Source organism: Eretmochelys imbricata, chromosome 10 (genome assembly GCF_965152235.1).
Source record: "Eretmochelys imbricata isolate rEreImb1 chromosome 10, rEreImb1.hap1, whole genome shotgun sequence".
Classification (NCBI taxonomy): domain Eukaryota; kingdom Metazoa; phylum Chordata; order Testudines; family Cheloniidae; genus Eretmochelys; species Eretmochelys imbricata.
Genome location: NC_135581.1, coordinates 55,345,375 through 55,371,841, shown reverse-complemented (window position 1 = coordinate 55,371,841; position 26,467 = coordinate 55,345,375). Strand labels below are relative to the sequence as shown.

The following is a 26,467-nucleotide window of genomic DNA, read 5'->3' as shown; positions in this document are numbered from 1 at the left end:
ACATAAAGAAGTACTTCTTCACACAGTGCACAGCCAACCTGTGGAATTCGTTGCTGGGAATGCTGTGAAGGCCAAAAATATAACTGGATATAACTGAATTAGATAAGTTCATGGAAGATAAGTCTATCAATGTCAAGTAGCCAAGCGTACAGGGATTCAACCCCATGCTCTAGGTGTCCTTAAACCTTTAACTGCCAGAATCTGGGACTGGATGACAGGTAGTAGATCACTTGATAAATTTCCCTATTCTGTTCGAAACATCTGGCACTGGCCCTTGTCGGAAGACAGGACACTAGGCTATATGGACAACTGATCTGACTGGGCATTCTTATGTTAAATTTCCCAGTTATACATTGGAGGAGAAGTGCTACTAATAATGGTAGGGCCCAGATATTCCTGGATGTGACATCGGACAGATTTCTTCACTAAACAGTCACCGAACCAACAAGAAGTGATGCCATTTTAGATTTAGTGTTGATAAGTAGAAAGGACCTCATAGAAGAACTGGCTGTAGAGGACAGCCTTGGTTTGAGTGATCAGGAGTTAATTCAGTTTAAACTAAATGCAAGGATAAACAAAATTAGGTCTGCAACTAGGGCCCCCGATTTCAAAAGGGCAAACTTGAAAAAAATTGAGAAAATCAGTTAGGGAAGTCAACTGAAGAACTCAAGGATCTGAATGTGGAGGAGGCTTGGAATTACTTTAAGTCAAAGTTGCATAAACTATCTGAAGCCTGCATCCCGAGCAAGAAGAAAAATTCATATGGAAGGTTGCAGACCAAACTGGATGAACAAGCACCTCAAATAGGTTATTAAGAGAAAGCAGAAAGTCTACAAGGAATGGAAGATGGGAGAGGTCAGTGAGGAAAACTAACTCACATAGATCAGAAAGTATAGAAGAAAAGTTAGAACTGCTAAAAGCCAGGCAGAGTTGGACCTTGCAAAGGAAATTAAAGCCAATGTTAAAAAGTTCTTTAGCCATATAAATAAAAAGAAAACAAGGAAAGAAGTGGGACCTCTAAGAACTGATGATGGGGATTAAATGAATATATAAATAAATACTTCGCCTCAGTTTTTAATAAGAGTAATGAGGAGCCTGGGGACTGTACGATGAGATTGCCTACTCCATAAATTTAGCAAGCTCAGTTTTGAAACTATGGAACATAGCCCATCCATAACTGCTACTAGCAAATATCTCCAATGGCCAATGATGGGACACTAGATGGGGAAGGCTCTGAGTTACTACAGCGTATTCTTTCCCAGGTGTCTGGCTGGTGGGTCTCGCCACTTGCTCAGGGTCTAACCCCTGCCCTATTTGGGGTCAGGAAGGAATTTTTCCTCAGGTCACACTGGCAGAGGCCCTGCAGGTTTTTTTGCCTTCCTCTTCAGCATTGGGACATGGGTCACTTGCTGATCTGAAGTAGAATAAATGGTGGATTATTAAAATCAAGATTTGAGGATTTCAGTAATTCAGCCAGATTATGGGCAAATTACAGGAGTGGGCGGGTGAAGTTCTGTGGCCTGCAGGGTGAAGGAGGTCAGACTAGATGGTCATGGTGGCCCCTTCTGACCTTAAAGTCTATGAGAGCTTTAAGCACCAGGTCAATTCGACTTGCTCTGATCAGAATTACATGGCACAATGCAAGCTGTCATCAATAGCTGGCAGCTGCTACTAACCCTGGTGGATATGAATCTGTACTAGCAACAGTGGCCAAAAATAATACGACCTTGGATTGCATCTTCTCTGGGGAACCTTCCTGCGGTTACGGGGAAGACAGAGTGCATCCACTTGATTCATCTCACGACCTGCCAACTCCTCCCTCCAGTCCACCACTCCTTCCACTTGCATGGACACTGGACTCCAAATGAAAGTCTTCTGCATAGTTTGTAGGATGGATAGTGTTATGGATACAGCGGAGTTTCCCTCACATTGGTAAGTGTAGAGGTCCACATGTGGTCCTCTCTAGGAGATATGTGCAGCATGGTCTGGCTCTATTTAGTCTTTGTGAAATAGTCTTGCAGCTCTTCTTCCTTACATAATCTTAAATCACTTGTCCCTACTAAAATCTGCTCAAAGGAAAGGCCTGGAATGTCTGCGTCTATCTTGCACCAGTACAACATGAATGATTGTTATTACACATATAAGTGTCAGACATTTGCAGGGCACTTTACAAAGACACAATCTCAGCTCTGCAGGCTCATACTCTACAAACATGCATGTATACAGATATAAGTGTTGGGTACCTTTATAATCCCTTGGCATGTTGCAAGAGGAAGACCAACTAAACTGGTTCCATTAATAGACATAATCTGGTCTCCAATGCTTAGTTTCCCTGAACGAGCTGCAGGGCCTCCATTCATCATGTTAGCCAGGATAACTGTGGGTAGGATGGATCCCCATCCTGATTCCACAATCACAACACCGAGAATTTCTCCCTTCTGCTTTTCTAGCTGCAACTGCAATGAAAATATATACAAATCACTGTTTTTGTGTTAATTACATTTCCTCTGAATTTCAAACACTACTATTTCAGTGGTTAATTAATTCAAATTAACCATTTACAAAGAAAACTAAATCAATCACTTTCCTATTAACCACGAGAAGTTACTTCAAAAGAGAGAGTCAATTTAATTTTTTTTTCAAGTGAGTACCTGTCACATATTCCAGTTTCTAGCACCAGTTAAATAGGATGCTCTGATTCTTTTCTAATTCCTTTAAAATAATTTTTATAGAGGATCTTCTGCTCACCTGTTGTAATTCAGACAGGCCTTTATAACAAGGGAGAAACTAAAAACCTACTGACTCTACAGGGGAAACAGTGGAACTGACTATACATAATGTGCTTCATTAAATAAATAGAAATAATTTTCCTCACTGGAATACAGCTTTCAGGGGAGATCTTAAGAATTGCTGCTAAGGCACTGGAATTTAAGAGTTCTAGGTTCAATTTCCAGCTCTGTCACAGACTTCAAGTGTGACCTTCTCCAATTCACTTAATTTCTCTGTGCATCTTACCTGTTTGTACAGCACCTAGCACAATGGGCCCTAATCTCTGTTAGCCCCTCAAGGTTCTACTGTAATACAAATGTCATTATTTTTTCTCAGATATAGTAATCTTGGGGGTTACCTGTGATTACAGGATGTATAATGTTTCTAACCAGAAGTGTGATTTTTAAGTTGAAAGTCTTCTTTAATAAAATACTGGATAAGAACATTTCCCCAAACAAATAATGCGGTGACTGCGCTACATGTACTAGGCAAAGCCTATTTAGCACTGAAGGCTCAGTTACATCACTACAGTCAGGTCAGTCTTCTAAATTAAGAAGAGACACAGAAGGGGATTTCTTGTGTGTAAAAATCAGGAAGGCTCGCTGGGTTCTGCAGAGGTTATCCCTGGATTGATTGAAATCCAGCCAGAGTGCAACAGCTTCAGCATGATCAGACAATCCATCATTACTCGTAAACATGCTCAGTTAGGAGAACTGGGAACCAAGGAGCAATGGGCAGCAGGAAGGGAGGCCACTATTCATTACTCTGAAGCAAGCTTAAGCTCAGAGAAGTGATTATAAAACTGGCATCTTGGAGTTACACATATTTTTTATCTAATCAGTTACGATTACAAGTAAAAACAAGATTTTCTAATTAAGTTTGTTTTCCCTTGTGTGACCAATTTGAAATATTTTCCAGATGTTACATGTACATAAACAATACCTTGTCAAGTCCAACAACTGTACCCATATAAACCACACATCCATTTCTTTACCGTTTCTATTTGTAATGCTATAAATTACCATTTACGTATACCTGGACTGGTTTTCAGTTGAATATGGATTTTCACCTTCACTTCCAGTCACCATGATTCACCCAGAAATGACTGCATTTCCTATGTATAGGTCCAAAATCTGCATCCCTTATTTAGGCAAAACCCCCAGTGAAATCATGTGACCTGTCTCTTGGAAATAACATTTAGCGTGTAGCGCTTTCCATCTTCAAAGTGCTTTCTAAACCTCAATTAATGAACCCTCCCAATACCCCTGTGAGGCAGGGAAGTGCTACTACACCTATTATTTCACAGATGAGGAAACTGTGACAGAAAGATTAAGTGATTTGCCCAGGGTCACAAAATGAGACCATTTTACAATGCAGAAGTTGTGCTTTTTGCACTCAGACCATTAGAACACAGGCCAAATATTCATCACACTGAAACCAAGGAGAGTTTTGTCATTACTTCAGTGGGCACAGGATTTGGCCCCATGTGCCTCATTCTGTTTTTGAGGTGCTTAGAGACCTTCCTGGATGAAAGGTCATATTTCAAAGGTAAAATATGAAATGTACACCATTATTATCAATGTAAGTCATGCTGACATGCCATGCTAAACCTGGTATTGACTTAAGGGAAGTTGTCTCCACTTCATATATTACCAACAATGAAGATTCTGCAATGAGGTTTCAGATGTTAATTTTGCTGCTGTTATTTGTGTAGGGTGGGGAGGAGGCGAGGGGAAAGAAACCAGGCTGATCAATGCCACAGCTCTACTGGACCCACTTCATTGGTAGTAGTACAACTTGTCAGACAGAGAGGGAGAAGATGCATCTTTAAAAGTGCTATTTTTATTTTACGTAGTCACCTTTCCGAGCAGAAGTCCCCTTTACCTTTGATAGTCAGTAAAAGCAGCAAAGAGTCCTGTGGCACCTTATAGACTAACAGATGTATTAGAGCATGAACTTTCGTGGGTGAATACCCGCTTCGTCGGATGCATGTAGTGGAAATTTCCAGAGGCAGATATAAATATGCAAGCAAGAATCAGGCTAGGGATAATGAGGTTAGTTCAATCAGGGAGGATGAGGCCCTCTTCTAGCAGTTGAGATGTGAACACCAAGGGAGGAGAAACTGCTTTTGTAGTTGGCTAGCCAGTCACAGTCTTTGTTTAATCCTGAGCTGATGGTGTCAAATTTGCAAATGAACTGAAGCGCCGCAGTTTCTCTTTGAAGTCTGGTCCTGAAGTTTTTTTGCTGCAGGATGGCTACCTTTAAATCTGCTTTTTTGTGTCCAGGGAGGTTGAAGTGTTCCCTACAGGTTTTTGTATATTGCCATTCCTAATATCTGATTTGTGTCCATTTATCCTTTTACGTAGGGACTGTCCAGTTTGACCGATGTACATAGCAGAGGGGCATTGCTGGCACATGATGGCGTATATTACATTGGTGGACATGCAGGTGAATGAACCAGTGATGGTGTGGCTGATATGGTTAGGTCCTGTGATGGTGTCACTGGTGTAGATATGTGGGCAGAGTTGGCATCGAGGTTTGTTGCATGGATTGGTTCCTGAGTTAGAGTTACTATGGTGGGGTGTGTAGTTGCTGGTGAGAATATGCTTCCGGTTGGTGGGTTGTCTGTGGGCGAGGACTGGCCTGCCTCCCAAGTCCTGTGAAAGTGAGGGATCGTTGTCCAGGATGGGTTGTAGATCAGTGATGATGCGTTGGAGAGGTTTTAGCTGAGGACTGTATGTGATGGCCAGTGGAGTTCTGCTGGTTTCTTTCTTGGGCTTGTCTTGCAGCAGGAGGCTTCTGGGTACACATCTGGCTCTGGTGATCTGTTTCCTTATTTCCTCATGTGGGTATCATAGTTTTGAGAATGCTTGGTGAAGATCTTGTAGGTGCTGGTCTCTGTCTGAGGGGTTGGAGCAAATGCGGTTGTACCTCAGCGTTTGGCTGTAGACAATGGATCATGTGGTATGTCCAGGGTGGCTAGAAGAGGGCCTCATCCTCCCTGATTGAACTAACCTCGTTATCCCTAGCCTGATTCTTGCTTGCATATTTATACCTGCCTCTGAAAATTTCCACTACATGCATCCGATGAAGTGGGTATTCACCCACGAAAGCTCATGCTCCAATATGTCTGTTAGTCTATAAGGTGCCACAGGACTCTTCGCTGCTTTTACAGATCCAGACTAACATGGCTACCCCTCTGAAGTCTGATAGTCAGGCGTGTGTTGAGTATAAGATGAATGGGATTTGAAAGAGCTATGATAATAACAGAAGCATAAGAGCCAGCCATGCTTGTCCCATGCAGAGCCAGAACTCCATAGAACCCTTCTTTCATGGACTAAAAACAATGCTATATTAGGGACAGTCTATGGTATTCAACCACCAAGCAGTACTGGTGATGGACAGAAGCCTCCTAAGCCCTGGAAGAGTTTTGCAGTCTCTTCAGGAGACAAAATCCCTTCTCTCCCCTAGCAACTTCTGCATGTGCAGTGGGAGTGCACACATTGCACCTACCCTTTGCCATGATCCCACTTGCTCCTCGGGGAGATTGTATCGTGGGGGTGCCAAAGAGCAGTACCTATTCTCCCCAAGCACACAGACTGTAACGGTCCCTATCCCTGCATGGGGAGCAGTGAGATGGCGGACAGCTCACTGTTCCACCCATTGCCCTCAAACACCCACAAAACCTAAGAACAATCTGGCCTTTAAGGTCATATTATCTATGTTTGGATCCTGTCCCGTGATGTTTATCTAACTTGATTAAAAACCATTATTTCTATGTCAGATGAATGCTCCTCCACCCATGACTTTGCAGGTAATATTTTGGAAGCAGGCCTCTCTTCTATATGTACCTCCAACATTTAAATTAACCAGATATGATTTTATTCTAGAATGGGAATTAAAACACACAGTCTTAATACAGAAAATACACCAAAGATATCTTACTGAGATCAGAAATGTCAGCTCATTTACAGAGACGCTTAGTGCCAAACCGCAGATATAAAATCTATTAAAATGTGAATTTTCAAGGTCATTAAAACCTGACTATCAACTCCCCTATTATATCAACACCTCATTATAACATGCAAGTAACTGACACCTGAAGCATGGTGTAAAGGTATTACTGTTTCCCATTTATATGAAATGTAAATGTAATTATTATTATTATGATGGAAGCAGAAGGGCCTTGAAAGTAAAATGGGTAGGAAAAATATAAAGCTCCTAAGCCTGAATACTAATAAAATCATTTATTTCCCAAGCAAATGTACTCTTAAAATGCCAATTGAGTGCTCAGAGTGTACATCAATATTAAAAATAAGAAAACAGGATTAACAACATGAAATAAAAATTAAAAAAAAGAATTTACCTCCTTGCAGTTCTCTGAATTGGAGAAGTGTATAAGATCATCATTATACATTTCCTGGGTATTGATTATGTCACTATATTCTTTCTGACTGAGATCCTCTGGATTAATTCCATTGGCTCTCAGAAACTCCTGGTAGGCCACGCTGAAAGCCTGACCAATTGACTGAGCTATCAGCTGTGCCTGTAGAATAAAATAAGATACAGCTGAAAAAGAGGAACACCACTCAGTAGCAATTAATAGAGCTAGTCGCTTATAAGATTCACCCAAAATAATACAGAATGCAACGATAATATAAATCTCTCTTTGGGAAACTCAATCGGGCAAACTCTTGACCTCTTGATACTTCTGGTCACCCCATCTAAAAAAAGGCATCTTAGAACTGGAAAAGGTACAGAGAAGGGCAACAAAAATGATTAAGGGTATGGAACAGCTTCCGTATGACGACAGATTAAGAAAACTGGGACTTTTCAGCTTGGAAAAGAGATGACTAAGGGAATATGATGGAGGTAAAAAATCATGACTCATGTGGAGAAAATGAATAAGCAAGTGCTTTTTACTCCTTCAGATAACACAAGAACTAGGGCTCACCCAATGAAATTAATAGGCAGCAGGTTTAAAACAAACAAAAGAAAGTACTTCACACAAGGTACAGTCAACCTGTAGAATTCATTGCCAGTGGACGCTGTGAATGCCAAAAATATAACAAAGTTCAAAAAAGAATTAAATTAATGGAGAATAGATCCATCAATAGCTATTACCTAAGATGGTCAGGGATGCAACTCCCGGTTCTGGCTGTCCCTAGTCTCTGACTGCCAGAAGCTGGGAGTGGATGACAGGGATTGGATCACATGATGATTGCCTCCTCTGTTCATTACCTCTGAAGTATCTGGCATTGGCCACTGTCAGAAGACAGGATACTGGCCTAGATGGACCATTGGTCTGACTCACTATGGCCATTCTTATGACCTCCTTTCACCAAGAAGCTAGTAATATGCTGCTTATGCATCTGTTTCTATAAGCACTGAAGAAGTATATTCTAGATCAGGAGTTCTCAGACTTTTTCACAGCGTGGACTATACCTTAGGAGAGAGATTGTCACCTGGTCTGGACACTCAGTACTTTCTGACCACAAGTGCAGTCCTCTGTGCAGCAGAGAGGAGGGTCTGTGCTTGCATGTGTGACCAGAATAGAATTTCCCTGTTTGTGATTATTAAGCCCACCCTCACAAATGGATGCATGATTAGTTTGGCCTGCTCCATCATCAGAATCTTCAATACTCCTGGATATTTTACCACTGCATGTGCCACTTCTGCAAATCCATCAGCTCTCACTTTGCGGCCATTGTACCTGTCCCATAGCTTCAGCAAATCCTGTCTCCTTGTCCTGTACCCACTTGCTGATTGCCTTATTTAACCCAGAGCAGTGCCTGAACTGCCTGCCCGCATCAGCAATGTTTAATAATGTGTCTGTGCCTTCTTGCATTGTATGGTTTTGTGACAGTGAATCCTTTTATGATCATGGTGCACCCTGGCCAAACACTGCTGGGCATATCCTAGCCACATTTAGGAAAATCTGCTGGACTCTGATTGTTAAGTCATTCTCCAAGTCTCTGGTGTGTTTCTGGAGACCTCCACTGACTATGGAGTCTCTGCAATATGAGATGACTACCCATCAAAGTTAACTGTAAGAGAGTTGAATTGCACTGACTAATGTCTGGAAGCCTAGGGCAATAGACACATTAGAAATGAAAAGACAGATGATAATTAATAATACTTAGCACTTTACACATTCAAGGCACTGTACAAATGTTAAATAATTAACTGAGACAGAATCATAGACCTTTGTAGCAAACTTTGCTTTTTAGTTCCACTAGATGTCACTGCAGCAGTGAGAGACAGAGGTAGGAAAAAGCAGGAGGTATTTATGTGCAAAATTAGTTTTCTTAACTGAAATTTTTATTTCTCCCATATTGATCCACTGCAGATCACAAGAGAATGATAGGTTAGATTTGGTAGGTCAACATGGTTTCCAGGAGCCCTATTCTTCTTCCACCACAGGATATGAACAACTCCTACTGACTTAAATAGGAGTTGCTTGTATCCTGCAGTGTAGAGTCCCTCAAAATACTAGCAATCAGCTACAAATCACATATCATATATGAGGAAGCAGTGTATTCAGTCCAACCACCTGAGTTTTGAAGGTGTTTTTGTTCTGAAAATGCAGTGGTCTTTGTCAGAGAACTGGCACAACCTAAATACAGTCAGGGATACCCACACTATCTCTACACATGGTAGGCAATGTTATAACATCTATAACTCTTTATTCCCAAAATAGGATGCTAAATGGTTTATTTCAAGTATTCAACAGAGGTAACATTCTTGTTTAATTTGTGCTTTACAGTAACATGTTGCAATAAACTCCATTGTTTAAAGACAGACAGAGGTCAATATTCTACCATTTGAAAACAGATTTAGAAAATCCTGAGAAATGATCGGCTAAACTAGTCATGTGACATTACTGTATATTCTGGAATTTCTTTTCAACGAGGTCACCCGTCACACTATGAACAACAATACAAATAAATATGCCCAAGACATATGAATGTCAACCATTGAGAAGTAATCAATAAAGATTTTTATAACCCATCTTATCATGGTTTGTCATCTGTGTCCCCTTCCCGCTACTTAATCTGTCTCCATTGGTATCAGTTTTTGGTGTTCAGTCCATTTCTCTCCCCTCTGCTTTTCAAGTTCACCAACAGATCGGAAAGAGATGCAAGCCAGATGCAGGCTTAGAATCAATTATTGTTTTTAATGATACCTTGTTCTCATTTAGTGCTTTACATCAGTACATCTCAAAGAGCTTTACAAAGGAGGTAAGTATCATTATTCCTATTTTACAGATGGGGAAATGGAGGCACAAGAAGGCAAAGCGACTTTGCCAAGGTCACCCAGCAGGTAGCGGCAGAGCAGGGAACAGAATACAGATCTCATGAGGCCCAGTCAGCTATTCTATCCACCAGGCAACACTGCCTCCCAATTCAAATATTAAACTGAAAGATTTTCTGCCTCGCAAAATATGTGATCTGGAGCTAAAATTGTATCAGACAATGGGCTAGTTTTATTTTGAAAACAACATGTTAAGAAACAGATTTTAAAACTGCCCATTAAACTGGTGGATTTAAATGAACACTTCCCTAGTGGCATTAGTACTTCAAAATATCTTTATAAGTTAGAAACAAAAATTAATACTTTTCCTGCTTTTAATTTTTAGTAACTTGACACTTTTTCCTTTAACTTTTCTTTAAAAAAAACAAACAAACAAACAAACCACACTTCCCCAGAGGTGAGAGTGTCTCCCCAAGCCCATTCATTCTTTAGCCTTTCTACGATGAGTGCAAATGGCCAGAATTGTGATGTGGTCACTCCCTTTCCTTTTAAATAGTAAAATGCAGAGCATTCCTATGGAATCATGTAGGGCTGGAAAGGATCTCAAAAAGCCATCAAGTCCATCCCCCTACACTGTGACAGGATCAATTAAACCAAAACCATCCCTGATAGTGTTTGACCAACTTGTTCTTACAAACCTCCAATGATGAGGATTCCACACACCCCTTGGAAGCCTATTCCAGAGCTTAACTACCCTTATAGTTAGTTTTCTTAATATCTAATCTAAATCTCCTTTGCTGCAAATTAAGCCACTTAATTCTTGTCCTACCTTCAGTGGACATGGAGATCTATTGATTCCTGTCCTCTTTATAACAGCACTTAATATATTTGAAGACTTAACAGGTTTCCCCTTGGTCTTCTTTTCTCAAGACTAAACATGCCCAGTTTTTTTTAAACCTTTCCTAATAGGTCAAATTTTCTAAACCTTTTATCATTTTTGTTGCTCTCCTCTGGACTCTCTCCAATTGTGTCCAGAATTGGACACACTACTCCAACAGAAGCCTCACCAGGGCCAAGCAGAGTGGGACAATTACCTCCTGTGACTTACTCCTATTAATATACTCTGGAATATTAGCCTTTTTCACAGCTGCATCACATTGTTGACTCATTCAATTTGTGATCCACTATAACCCACAGATCCTTTTAGCAGTACTACCACCTAGACAGTTATTCCTCATTTTGTAGTTGTGCATTTGATTTTTCTTTCCCAAATGAAGTGTGTTGCCCTTATCTTTACTGAATTTCATTTTGCTGATTTCAGACCAATTCCCCAATTTGTCACAGTTGTTTTAAATTCTAATTCTGTACTCCAAAGTTCTTGCAACCCCTCCCAGCTTGGTGTCATCTGCAAATTTTATATGCATACTCTCCATTATCCAAATCATTAATGAAAATATTGAATACTATTGGATCCAGGGCTGACCTATGGGACCCCACTAGATACACACTCCCAGTTTGACAGTGAACCATTGATAACTACTTTGAGTATGGTCTTTCAATTAATTGTGCATCCACCAAGACCAATTTCCCTAGTATGCTTATGAGAATAGCATGTGGGACTGTATCAAAAGTCTTACTAAATCAAGATATATAACATCTACTGCTTCCCCCCTTTCACTAGGCCAGTAACCCTGTCAAAGAAGGCAATTAAATTGGTTTAACATGATTTTTGTTTGACAAATCCATGCTGGCTATTCCTTATAACCCTATCATCCTCCAGATGCTTACAAAATTTCCTTTGAATCATGAAATCTATCGTTTCATGATCACTTTCACCCAAATTGTCTTCCACCTTCAGATTCACTACCAATTCCTCCCTGTTGACCAGAATCAAGTCTAAAATGGCTGCCATCTTCGCTACTTTCTGCACAAAAATTTGTCCCAAATACATTCCAAGAACTTACTGGAAATTTTGTGTTTTTCTGTATTACTTTTCCAACAGATGTCTGGGTAGTAAAAGTCCCCCGTTGTACTGGTCTTGCGTTTTGGGTATTTTTGTTGTTCTAGAAATGCCTCATTCGCCTCCTCTTCCTGATTTGTTGATCTATAGTAGACTACTACCAGGATACCCCTTTTATCATTAACCAGTGACTCCCACCTCCTTCTGGACTTCAGAGCAAGGGTATATATTCTTGATCATTTCTTTTGCCTTGTCTGTCCTTCCTGAACAAAGCTGTAGCCTATACCAATATTCCAATTTGGGACAGAACAGTAACAACTATTATAAAAGTTAGCCTGTAAACCTTTGAAAGGATCAGCCAATCAGAAAAGAAATTCCTGGCAACAAAAATGCATTCATGCGATAGATACCATTAGATTTCTGAGGTCCCCTAAATGATATACTGTATTAAAAAAATAATTTAAGTTTACTTACATCCTCAGATTCAAAGACATGACATATCATTTTGTACTGTTTCTTTCCTTCTTGGGCACCAGGTGTCGTCTCTATACAGTCTTGAGAAGCAGACCTTGGCATCCGGCGTCTTGCCATTAAAACAACGATGTTACCAATATCAGCAATGTATGAGATTGTGCGCAGTGCATGATCCATCATAGTTTCCTTCACAAAGCAAAAGATAAACAAAAATGTTCCACATGCACAGTATTACTCCAGAAATATAACTTTTTCCCTCTCCCATATTGTCTAATTTCTTGAGTGTGACAACAGGCAGCTAAGCTTGCATCTCTTTGTGCAGTTAATATGGGGCCAGATCCTGCAGCCTTTATTCAGCCAATTTCTCAAACAAAACTGTTACTGAAGTCATAGCCCGAGTTACTGAAAACCCCTGGGCTTCAATGGAAATTTTGTCTGAATAACAACTGCAGATATTTGGCACACAGGCCTATTACAAAAACTTTAAAAGCATCAGGCCTCAAGTAAAAGGAAAATATGTTCCAATATTTTAGAAACAATTTCATCATGTTTGAAAATACATGGCTTTTGCAAACAATTAAACTCCAAAATAAAGCAGTGACAGAAGCTGTTTATAACAAGATCATGAACATTACTGCTATGCCAGGACAAGATAAAGAAGGATTCAATAAACCATCATGTAACATTTTCCAAAATACGAAGTTATCATTTTCTTTCCTCACAATGGATTGTAAATGTTGTGTTGCCTTCTCCTCATTATGAGGGGCAAATTTTAACATAGATATTCTTACTCCTTCCTCCTCACCATGTAAGTCACACCAGCGAGGACATAGATATCTGAAAGGGAGGCCAGCCTAGAGTCTGGATTCAGAAAGGTACTCAATGCACCTGTAGTCCAGTGAAGTCAATGGCACTATTTGCGTGCTTAAAGTGAGGCACATGCTTTAGTACCTTTGGTAAATTGGGTCCTAGTCTGAGCTCATATGACGTCTTAATTTGACCCATTATGGATGTCTGTTGACAAATGTTGGTTTCCATTTGCAGTATCTATACAGGAGTACTGAAGTTCAGCCACCTGTAAGATGTAGGGGGTAGGCAGGTGGATAACTGGTACACAGTATGTTGCAAAATAGGGGAGACAGGAAAGCTCTGGGCAAATTCTCCTCTCAGCAACACCAGCATAATCAAAGCTAATAAGCCTTCACCAGCATAACTAGTCAAAATCTTCCTCAGCCAAGTCAAATTAGGGTTGTCAGGCTGCCAACTCAGTTACACTAGACAAATTTTGACCCCTGGATTTAGCTGAGAAAAGCCTTTTGCTCCTTGATTTTAGGAAACAATGGAAACCTGCCCAAATGATGGCCTGAGAAAGGTATCTTATGTAAGAGCGTGCTATTGCTCCAAAACGTGAAAAAATAACTTTGGAGCAGTTTTTAAACACTTTTCAAAAATTTCTACCTCTATCTCACATCTTTCAGTACTGCATCCTCTTGATGGATTACTTCTGCCTTTTAATTTATTTCTCTTTTCAAACTTTGTGGACAAGGAAATCTCAGCTTACCATCTCCAGATGCTTTCTCCCAGGAATGTATCATTATAGAACTAATAAGTTATCCTTGGGCAAACGTGAAGTCAGCGAATGTTTGCAGTCAGGGAAGAATTCTTTTTGTCACCGAGCTTGCTTTATCCCGGATATACTTATGTATTTGTCTTTTGCAATGATCTAAAACTTTGTATTATTGATTTCTAGTTCATACTTCTGTCATTTGTTTGTTCAATCAAAAAGCATTGATCTCGTAGAGGAAGAGCCTTCAAGGTCATTTTTAATCATGGCTCCTTTGCTCCACTGGGTATAAACTTGAAGTTTTATTATTCATGAACTTGCACTGAATAAGAATAAATGAATGTGGCCCACCAGCTACCTTGTAAGACTCCTCATTTATGAGGTGTGCTGCAGCTAAACAATGCTATTACAGTTCTGAAAGAACTTTAAACATTTAGAATTGTAAAGCCAAATAGTTTTTTGTGCTGATATTCTAGGTAATTGTAAATTTATACAGGTTTTAAGCAGCACTCTTGAAATATTTAATTGTTATTTGGCCTGAAGAGGTAAAAATCCATCAAATCTTCTGCTTGAACTGGAATACAAACACTTGTTCTTGAATCAGTGCTTTCTGGATCTTCCCCGTGCTGCATGTATTTAGTCTGAAATCAATATATTGTTTTATTGTTTCCCTTTTAAACATTTTGGGCCCTTGTCCAGGAGAGAGGGGGCCTCTGCAGCTTGTGGCCCATGTAAGGTCTGCAGCTATCATTCCTGGCTCTGCAGCTGTGGGGTGCTGCTTCCTGTTCCCAAGAGGGTACTTTTCCATTGGCTGTGGTCATGCAGTGTGACATTACATATGTGATGTCAGATTTCATCCAGCCCAATTGAGATATGTAGCAATTGGGCTAATGAGAGCGAAGTGATGGAACAGAGCAGATTGTTGTGAACGGAAACAGCCAAATAACTTTTTCCACCCTACTGCAGTCTGACTTGTCATGTAAAAACATTAACAAACAAATACCCAATGGGTCAGTGCTGACTGAGTGAGGCTATGGAGTCGACCATCTTGAGGGGGCTCCTGTGATTTAGCCTTCCTTCCTGGCCCCTCCTCAGCAACCTAATGCACACAACACATTGGGGCCCTGCCTTGGCCTTGTTCAGCAGGTTGACCTGCATCCTGACCTTCTGCAGAGCCACTACATATGGCTTTCTGGGACCTGTGTGACTCAGAAGCGCATGGAAAACTGTTATAATCAAAAGAGATATTTCAGAGTGGACCCAGACATCAGGAACTCCAGTGCAAAATGTAAAGCCTGCTTTTGTCCTTGCTTTCCCCAAACAGCACCACAATAATAGCACCAGTCCCTTCTGGCTGCAGGAAGCAGAAAGAGATGTTCTTGCATACACTTCAGAATTCTGCAAGGTTTTTACCATCCAGCATGTCAGGGGCCATATTAGAACTTAGATTGATGGATGTTGGATTCACCTAAATCAGAGCTGGGAGCAACAACTGGCCCAGTCAACAATGTTGATGCCCATAGTAAGACACTGCAAAAATCTCAGTTTCTGTTAAAAATATGTTTCCAGTCTTCATGGTTATGGAGAGAATTCTGAGACGTGAAACTCAGTATTCTCTTTTTGAGTCTGCAGGTAGCTTGTCCCTGTGAGGTGTGAACACACCTAGTCTACATGACTCTCAGTGGGATGTAAACTCAAGGCCAATTATGATACTTTGTATGTCATCTATTATACCATTGCTGACCATTTTTTCAAATGGGGTGGGAGTGAAGTCCAGGGGGTCAAATTGGGAGATACTGCAGGGAAGGAAATGCAGAGGGAAAAAAGGAAGAGACATACAAAAACAGGTGAAACAGAGAAACAGAGAAAGGTGGATAAGTGGGGAAGAAATGAAAGGGTGGAAATAGCAGTGGTCCTACAAGTGAGATTGTTTTCCACTACGTGATGCTGAATGTGACAAATAACTAAAAAAGTTTAGTGACTACATAAAAGCCATATTCTGCCCCTGACCTTTGTGTAATTGTCCCAGTGACAGCAGTGGGAACTCTGCTGTGGATTGAAGGTCATATATAGTGGGAAATGTATGTCCTGGACCACAGCCCATAACTTAAGAAATGCAATTTGATCCACTTCAGAGAATGATTTGACCCTTCCACCCCTTCTCTAACTATTCATTAGCTAATTCTTCTCCTCACAGAGGTAAGGAGCCACATATCTGGGTATTCATCTATCAAATTACAATGCTTCTCTCCCAGGCCAGAGAATAGAAGAGTTTTTCAGGTCAGGAAGAATAATTGTTTTAAGAACCATAATACAATATAACTTGACAGAGCTAAAAAAATACCAACACTGACAGCTTATTGGAACAACTTGGTCTATTGATTAGAAAAATCTCTTTTTTCCACACACTATTCTTAAAATGCTTTTAACAATTCTTTTCAGTCTGAAATAAAACATTGTGTGTTTATCCCTAAATTGTGATAGATGAAATGTGATGATGGCCACAGAAGGGCTTGGAGATTTCTGTGAGAATTTGCAGGGTCCTGCAGCATCTATAAGTGGAGGGGAAAATGTATTATAATGGACATCTCCCAGCAGACGATGGGAACTCTGTAGGGAGAGTTGTTTTTCAGGAGACTGTTCCAAGTATCCGAATAATAAACACAAGGTTCACAAGAAAGAACTGAGGTGGAGAAATAAATACATCTATGCATTTAGAGTTTCTGTCCCCCATGTCCACCACTCACGAGCAGCTCAAAGATTTTTGCCCTGCCAATCCTAAAAGTAGATTCTCTCCTGCTTCCCCCCACACCTTTCCATTGTTTAATACAATTAAATGTGGGACTAAGAATATGCCAAATAAAATGTATTAACCGCACTTGTCCACCTTTCTTTCTCTTCCTCCACATTCTCTCTCTTTTTTTCTCTCTACATCATTGCTCTTTTCTCTGCTCTCAGTATCCTCACCCTTTGCATTACTTTTCCCCTTCTCTCGTTTTTCTCCCCACCTCCCTATCCTTAAATCCCCCATTTGTCTTCTCTCCCCTAATCCCTCCATCTCTTCCTATCTGGCTCCTTAATCTTTCCCTCTTCCCTATCCAAGGTCTCCCTATCCCAAACCTCTCACCCATATCTCTGTCCTTGGAAAACCAAATATTTCCCCCCCTCCCCAGACTTGATTCTCCTTCTCCAAAATAGCCATCCAGGTTCCCCTTCATCCAAATCTCCTTGCCTCTATATGTATTGCTCTCCTAGAAGTCCCTGTTGTTACCCCTCATGGTTTTGTTTCCCATATCCTGGTTCCCTGATTTCTTCATTTTCCCTTTCATATGTTCCCTTTTTCCTTCTCCTTTGGTGGCTCCCTCCTCTCCCCTTTTTACCAGGGAAAAAGGGCTGTGGCTACTCTGAGGGTCAGTTGATGAAATCTGAAGAAGATCTCAAAGAAGGGGTGGGGGCGGGGGCAGGGGCAGATGGGCTGCATGTTCTCCCACAGCTCTCCTGGTGGCTGATGGTTGCCTTTACCCGTACAGCTCCTGTGGCTGCACTGTGGGAGCATGAGTCAGACAACTCAGAGGCCCTCATAGGACCAGTCCCTAGGGTGGTCACTGATTCAGAATACCAGACACTTCGGTACTTCTGGAACTGCGTGGACCAGCCCCCGTCTGCGTGACCCCATGTGCATGGTGTGTGTGAGGTCACGTCAGTGGGGGCAGAGCAGAGCACTCTGCAAAATGGTAACCCATTGAACATCAGCTTTACCAGTGACTGGGTTGTGGAGTCAGGGAATGTAGACTTGTCAACCTTGCCTCTCCTACACTGTGGAAAAGCTTCACTATCCCAGCTTTTCCACAGTGTGAGTGTGAGAAGCAGGAGACAGTTGCTGTGGCACTTGTGCCAATTTCACTCCCTGATTGCAAGCCCAGCGCACAGAGCAGAGCAGCTAGGGGAAGCTCTGCTCAGATAGGAAGTATGGCATGCTGTCAAAAGCAGGGTTATTTCTAACATGTGAGCTGAACAGGTGGTCACACAGGGCTGAAAATATCACATGTGAGTGACTCCAGCCTGGTAGTGGCAACCATTTGCTAGTTTGGCCTACGGCAACAAACCCACTAGAGCTATGGGTCCAAGGTGATAATATGCCTTACTGCCGCTACTGACCCAGTTCAAACCCCAACATAAATCAAGTTAGATATCTACTTTTTTTAGTGAAATTAGAATTCTTTTAAACCAGTTAGTACCACCAGATGCTTCCATGCATGACATACAATAAAGTTACATAAGGGTTAGAACACTGAATTAATGATAGCAGAAGTGGTTTTATATAATTGACAGATATAAAACTGCAGACTGCCTGTGCCAGCTGCTACACCAGTAGATATAGAGCCACAGTAATGAAGTTAGTCAATAAATCTCTCTAGCACTGGTAAAAACACAGTCAAGCTAAAAATGCAAACACTCATCGACAGTGAGTACTAAAAGACAGGGGAAGCAAAGCCTCCAGCTACTCTGAGACCTGCTGTACACAGAAAAACCAGCCACATTCGAAATAAGCTTTAGTAAAACCCTTTAACATAATCAATTCCAATATCAGATTTTTATTTCTGTTCAATATACAGGGCCAGACTCTGGTACCCTCACTCACAGTGAATAGCTCTTGTGGAATAAGGTAATACTCACCTTGAGTAAGGGTATCAGACTCTGCCTCAGGGTGCTTTTGCTTTTCCTTGTGTGAAAAGCCCCTTCAGCGTAACTGCTCATATTGAAATATTTAAGGAAAGGAGGGAGCAAAGTGCATTGAGGGCAGCCCTCATTAAACCAACTGGAATAACAAACCAATCCATGTATCACCTTCATCCCATACATCTAGCTACTGAATGTGGCTGCTCATTCCCAATAATTGGTTCTTTTCACCCTTGACCTGACTTGATTATCTGCATACAGCAGACATGTTAAATGTATGTCCTAACAATGAAGACAGATTTTGCTATCCAGAATAAGCACTGATAACATGCTCTGCACTGTACAAGACAAAGCATTTTTACCTCCAGGTGGGAAAAAAATACAGGACTGAATCAGTACGGGTACTGCTGGTCAGTGCTGAAGTGCATTGGCAGAGCTGGGTAGATTGCAGTACGGCTGCCACGTTACACGGTATATTCTACTCTTCAGTTGTGCAAATATGGAAAGTTTATAGTATGTCCACATTAAAAGAAAAGTGCACTGGCTTCAGCCAGTAGTGTTCATTCCTTACTTTAACAGATACTAGAACTACCCAAAATGTAAGAGATGAAAAATCCTCTCTCAGATTGTACATATAGAATAAGAACAAATCAATACAATTAGGGGGAAAAAATACTTCCAAACCACCTGGTGAATCTCCAGCCTCTAAGAGCTCTAGCTATTCATCTACTCCAGATATGTTCTCAAGTATGAGGAAGTTATTCTCAGGATGTATGATTACAGTCAGTCAAGATAAGACAGCCACTCTATATATTCATTAGAGAATAATGGAAGGCATTAAGTCTGTCATCACTGAAAACCTTACGAGGTGGCCTGTAACATAGCTCTAGCTGTTAATTCAGCAGTCGCCACTTCTGCAGTAGTCTGGCTAACGTATCAGGTACAGAACATTCCAGTGCAGGTGGCTTCAAAACCAGGTTTTATGATAATCGTAACGCTGGCTGTAAAAATAAGCACAATGAGCCAACAATTGGGTATGAAAGTTTGTTCTGAGCCCTCTGAATGAAACTATTATAGTACATTCCTTGCTGCTATATGTGCCTTCTAATTTTTGTTGGCAGGGATCTTCCACGCTTTTTCCTGATCTCCCCACAGTGTAAGAGAGTTTTATCCTAATTAAATTTCATTAGATTGTAAGTTCTTCAGGACAAGGACAATCTTTTACTATGTGCAGGTACAACACACATCTAGCACAACAAGGCCCCAATCTCAGTCATAGCCTCTAGATACTACCATAATATTGTAATAAATAGACCTTGGGGAGGAAGGATGACAGTTCAGATACAGTTTCTTTAAAATCAAGAAGTTATATGGAGAGAAATGAAGGGCTTGGTCAAAGTGGCAAATGACCTTTTTTAGAAAAAAGAGAGTGGAACAAAGAACCAGACCTGAAACTCAGGATAGCTCTTAAGACATAACAAAGCTGAAATGGAGTAGGTGGACAACCACACATGAATCTTGAAAGGCTTCAGGATTTTAACTGCTTTTACACCTTGATAATATGCAGACTTCTTCCTAACACAGAAAATACAGCAAAACAAAATAACAGTAATAATAATAATAATAACGAAAAATCCCCAAGGCCTCAGCATAAAAATAAAATACTGACAAACGGCAACTTTGACAAATATTGACAAATGCCAATATGGTGTATCTTTTCCAGATGCTGGTATCCATTTCAGTAGTGTGTTTAACCACATATTCAGTAAAGACACATTTTTTTCTAAACATGTGAGAAAATGTTATTCTAAAGTGAGAGCCAGTGTGTAAAATCAGCAGTATGTTTTTAAGCATTATGATTAAACACTTACCTGTGTATCTGCATTCAGAACTTTAATCCTCTGTGTGGAGATGAACAGATCCACTTCAGTCAAAGCCTGGGAATCTCCCTCAGAAGTCTAAAAGATAGTTGCATTGTAGCAAAGGGAATTTTAATTTTCCATTTAAAGGGACATCTCCACTGATCACTTCAAGCAAAATGTAATGTTGAATAATTACATTGCTGAGCTACTACAAAGGCATCTATTCAAAGGTGTTTCCATACACATGCAAATTTAGTATTAGAGGACATTTACCGCAGAGGAAGAGATATTTATATTTTGTGGGTGAATATGAACTTTCAGAGCTCATGATGGTGCTGGATTGACAGCCTGGGGACCAAAGTCCTCTATTTATTGACATAACTGGAGAAATGGCATGGATGCTTTCCCACGCTGTCTCACCTGTATTTCTCATCCCTGTTCTTGAGGTACCACCAACAGACATCAGAGAGTAGTCTATTCTCCGTACCTATTCAATCCTTGCAATTGGTACTGGAATTACTAAAAAGGATGCAAACCAGAGCTAATTGTTGTGGTGACTTAGTTTTTTGTGGACACCATTAGTTGAGAACTGAACTGAGACCCAAATTATTTCACATAAGGCCAAATGGCTTTCAGATGATAATGGGAAGTTTCTTACTGTGTACAGTAACTGGAGTTCTTCAAGATATGTTCTCCATATGCACATTCTACTGGTGACGTACAGAAAACTGGATGGAGTAGCCATGTGATTGTGTCCAGGGCCCATTGGTCAGTGGTGATGAAGGATCAAGCATGCCTGAAGCAAGCTAGTGGATTTCTAGAATCATTGGAAGTAGAGCACATCTCTCAACCATACCACCAAAATGAGTGTTTCTGGGATTGGGAAGGTTAGTTGATTTGTGACAGAGCAGTGGGTTGTGCCCTCCTGTAGAAAAGCTGTCATTCCCTAGGTAGTTCTGATGATCTTTGGTGGTAGAGGGGCTGGGGGATTGGTCTCTGTGAAGAATATGATTGTTTTATGTGTTTCCTCTGGAGAACTGGCATGTAGACTACAAGGGAACACAGGGTGGCTTATGAGTCCTTCAGCAAGTGGAGGGCCTTGTTTGTCTAAGAGATGAACAATTCAGCTCCCTCAAAAGGCAGATCTTCCTCTGTTGTTTGGACTTCTCTAGGGAACCCCAATCTCACAAGTCACATTGTCCATCACATAACGACCACCATTGCCACTTATCTTGCAGTTGTATCCACCATGTTGAGCGCTGCTTGGAGACTTGTCCTGGCTACAAGTTGGCCATCTTTAACTAGCAGCATGCAGTCCATGCAGACCTCATTGGGCAGGCTATCCACAAAGACAAGCAGTCTCTTGTGTATACAAGTCATACCTGGCCATTATGGCCTGATAATTGGCCAGGCAAAACTGTAAGCTTGTTGAGGAATAGGCTTTCTGGTCAAATAAGTCTAGTCTCTTTGGCTCCTGATCCTTTGGTGTGAACCTGAATTGTTTTGCTTTTTTATTTGTCATAGTGACCACAAGGGAGAATGCAGTCGGGGGGGGGGTGTAAAAGAATTCCACACCTTTTAGAGGCGCCTGATATTTTTAACTGCCTTGTGAGAGGTGGAAATGGCAGAAGTGCTAAATGACTTTTTTTTTTCAGTTTTCACCAAAAAGTGTAATAGAGATTGGACATCTAACATAGTGAATGCCAGTGAAAATGAGATAGGATCAGAGGCTAAAATAGGGAAAGAATGATTACAGGAGAGGGTGGTTCAGAAGCAGATCTAATTATTAGGGAAACCTGAAGGTGGGCCTCTGTCCTTCTCTCAGGAGCTGAAAGACTTGCAGATCATACATTTACAGTGATGTGTGATTCTCCCACAATAGCACACAATAGCAGCACTTTGAGCTTCCATCTGAAGCTGGGATAGCTCCCTCACATGAAGGCCTGCATTTGAATACAGGAGAACTGGACAACGCCATACCAGTGACAAAAAGCAATTCTAACAACTAACAGTTGCAACAAGCAACCAAATGATTATAATTAAAAAACATAAAAGCCAACATTATAAACTAAACTGTAAAAACTACTGCTAAGAAGTCTAAGGGAAAGGTTGGCCGTCTCTTGGACAATTAGGTTCCCACCCTAAGCTGTGAGACGTTGAGAGGAACTGAATGGCAGTCTTTGTGCCTCACCCTTATATGCCCTCACAGCGGAGCACGAGGATTGAAGACAGTATGTACACTCTATGGGTACTGCTGGCCACAAAGATTTTGATCTCTAGCACCATCAGTGCAATGTGCATATCGATAAGCAGTCAAAGGAGAACGTCTGGTCACTTCTGAGTTCTGTTGAATTAGGATCAGAGACCTAGAGGTGAAAGACTCTACATCCCATTACTAATCTAGTTCTCAGTGCAGAAGGGCCCACATCACAATGTCTACCATCACAATGGACACAGAGTAGCACCCTTGTTGGCAGTCTCAGCAGAAACCAAACACTGAATGAAGCCTGAACTACACTTCCATCAGAAGAGGTGTTCCCTTCCAGGTGAGGCTTGGCTCACTGATGAAGCAACATATAGAAGCATGCTCTATTGCTGCCTGCACTCTGCCTATATTTGTGGATAAAGAGAGGACTTTGTTCTCCAAAGGGTATCAATCCAGGAACACTCACCAGCGCTGAATTCAGTCAAAAAAATTACAAAACAAAAAAATGCATTATTTTAAAATTATATTCCAGGTGGGTCAGACAACATGCAAAGAGTGAAAGCCACATTACACTTTGACAAAGAACTAACTGCATCACTTACAGTCAAGACTATCACAAATAGTGAGATTCACTCTTATGACAGTTTTGACAATTACATTTAGTCTGACCCTACTGATGTATATTTTGTGTAATTGGGTGAAATATCTCATCAGCAAATTGTGGTAGTTACCATCTTGAGTTGGAAAATTAAACTGTGCGTGTGCTTAAATATCCAGAATAATTTAATTAATACAAACACAATAAGTCACAGTCATATCAAATAACATCATCAGCGTTAATTGCTTCTCCTGTTAAAACAAGCATAAGCATTAGATTTTTAAAAATTCTCTCTCATCAAATTGGCTGTTTACTGGGACTGAACAAACCACAGGACATTGTGATATTAAACAGAAGAAGAGCAGCAACAGACAGGCACTCCAGCAAGTGGAAGATGAAAGAAATAAACAAGTGTTTCCTGTTCCATCCAGCGGCCAACTATTAAACAAGTAAAACCAAAATTACAACTTTATGAGGATTTGTAATGAAAAACACAACACTCCACAGGGAGCAAGGACAACAAAAGTGTAAACAAACATTAGCATTCAAGAAAAACAGTTTACACACCGCTTTTTTCTTGATTTTAGCCGCCTTTTGCATCCTCTGAGGAGCAGCATAAAAAGAAAGCAGACAGTTGCACACAAAGAAAGAGAAAAGACAGTGCGTGAAGTCAGGGAAACCTTTTGATTATGATTCCAGCCTCTTAAAATTCTTATTTGCAACAAACAAACAAACAAACAAACAAAAAAAGGAGGAGTGATTGGTTTACAAGCTATACAGGTTTGAAGCATATTGGCTCTAATGGAATAATGTACATTGTCAAATGGAGTTATGCATACTGTGAACTGATTACAGAAATACTGTAGAGTGTTGTCTGTTAACAATTGCTCATTACATTTTTTTCCTGCTGGATACACCACTACCTAAAATTGCATACCAGGCACTTACATGTGCACTTACAGGATGTCCAAAGCCCATATTTATTCATTCAAAGAGATACAGTTGTACATACAAAAGTCGTATTAGTCCCAGAAGTACTATTAAGGCACTAACACTTCAACATCAGGCTATGTCTATCATATGGTAGCTCCTACAAACTATTTTAAATGAAGAGTTTCATGCATCAAAATATGAAAGGCGGGGAATTCCCCTTAAATTTAAGGATACAGTTTCCTGAACAAAAGGATTTAAGGAACACTTTGTCTCTCATACCTTTTAGATCAGGACAGTGCTTAATTTGTAATGAAAGAGGTGCTGGGGCTCAAACAATTTTTGTAACTTTCATAAATGATGCGGCAAACCCAGAGACACCAGGACTATGAATTGCCAAGCTTAGAGGTGCCAGGGCTCAGCCCTGGCACAAAATAAGCACTGGATCAGGATCAAGTTTCATTGGAAGCTTTTGAAATGGACATGTGCAGAGATCAGATACAGAACAGAACAATCTGTGGATAGAGCCTGGACAACTCTTCAGAAGAGAGATTGAAAAATGTGTTGAAGGAGAGTCAAACTCCAAAAGACTACTTATTTTACCTGTGTGGTCGTTGCCCTAACAAGCTGCAAAATACCACTCAGTTATGTTCACTGTATAGACGTGCATGTGAATGAAAGGTCCAACTAATTTCTGTATGAGTGTGTTAATATTTGTGGGGAATCAAACATATGAAAGAAATATATGCAGTTTTAATCTGTTTGCAGAGCACGGATGTCCATGGTAACTTAGCATTCCCTTATGAGAGTTAGGGAAGAAGTAGGATCTACAGTGTGATAGTTAACACAAAGGGCAGGAGTGTATGTGACTCAACAATGCACATTACACTTAGGTATGACACTGTGTGTATTCTCTTCTAGACCCTACAAAGAATCCATGCACTTACTCTGTCCATTTGGTAAAAGCCAATGGATTCCAATTCAGTAACCTAGTACACAGCTTTTGCCACCAGTGATATCACACCTCTCTAATGGTGCACACTTTTTAGGGGGGGGCAATCAAACTCCAAGTGAAGTTAATGGAAAGATGCCCATCAACTTTAATGGGAGTTGGACCTGGCCTCTAATGAGAATATTTGATACAGCCTTGGCAGTTATCCAAGTCCATCTCTAATAGCTTTAACATTATCTGTGTTCAAATTCGCTCTCAGTTAATGACACCTATAGGAATACTCATTTATTGTGGCCCCCAGTCTTCTTAAAGAATGAGCCTTATCATTGCCCTGTGAAGAATGGTGAGGGAATTGTCATCTGTGTACAGAGATTTCCCTGGCCCATATGGAAGGGTGTGAGAAACCATACAAACTATTCAGGGAATCCACGCAGAAGATGTATTAGCTTTGGCACAGGGAACCTCCATGCTGAGGAATTCCCCTCCCTTAAAAAGCTGGACTGAAGCAGTGTTATTTGAAAGTTGGGGAGGAGTCAGGGTACCGGGAGACTTGGGAATGCCCAGGTCCTCCCCACACACAGCCGTGTGGACTGGCAAATATTGACACTGCAGTCACAACTGAGTCCAGACCCCTTTCTTTCTCTGTGGGAATGCAAACCAAAAAAGGCAGAATTTAGAGGAAACAGCAGAACAGGAACTCAAAATTATCCTCTCACCAGGGATCCCTTCTACAGATTTTTCCTCTCCCCACCAACCTCTCCACCATATTTTTGGATTTCTCTATTTACATGATGATGAAGCAACTGCAGCTACTTAGCATATCACTATTTAGTGAGCTAAAAGCACCCATTAAAGAGGAATTTCCAGTAAATTAATTCTGAACCAGTACTGCTCTGCCAGAGAGAGCCACCACTTCCATGCCCCATGAGAAAAAGTGATCTTGGAAAAGCAATGCTGGAAAGCGCTATGTGTCTAGTTTTTTGCTCATTGTACAAGAAGTCTATTCCAAAATGACTCTCCTGGTGAAAGGCAGATTTTGAAGTGAGGTTATTTCAAAAAGTTTGCAGTGCCTAAATAGCCCTGCCCTCCAAAAGTAAAACAATGATCTGAGAAACATCTTTGAGACCTGCTTGCAGTACAGTAGTTGCACTATCTACAAGTACCAAACATTCAAATAAAACTGATTAGTTTATAAGCTTCGTATGTACTGCCAAAGAT

The 26,467-nt window shown here is 40.7% G+C and overlaps 1 protein-coding gene across 2 annotated transcripts in view; it reads right to left on the bottom strand.

The window, feature by feature from the left end:
* The window catches only part of APBA2 (amyloid beta precursor protein binding family A member 2), an 81,700-nt gene that overhangs the window by 19,977 nt on the left and 35,256 nt on the right, over positions 1-26,467 (bottom strand). Inside the window, exons 5-9 of one of the 2 annotated variants that reach the window (XM_077828430.1) lie at positions 23,935-23,970; positions 20,573-20,659; positions 12,458-12,643; positions 7,136-7,315; positions 2,244-2,456 (exon numbers count right to left, since the gene is read on the bottom strand). In XM_077828430.1, coding sequence (XP_077684556.1) covers positions 2,244-2,456; positions 7,136-7,315; positions 12,458-12,643; positions 20,573-20,659; positions 23,935-23,970 — 702 coding nt within the window. The remainder of the gene's footprint in view (positions 1-2,243; positions 2,457-7,135; positions 7,316-12,457; positions 12,644-20,572; positions 20,660-23,934; positions 23,971-26,467) is intronic. The other variant, XM_077828431.1, reaches the window with a different exon arrangement.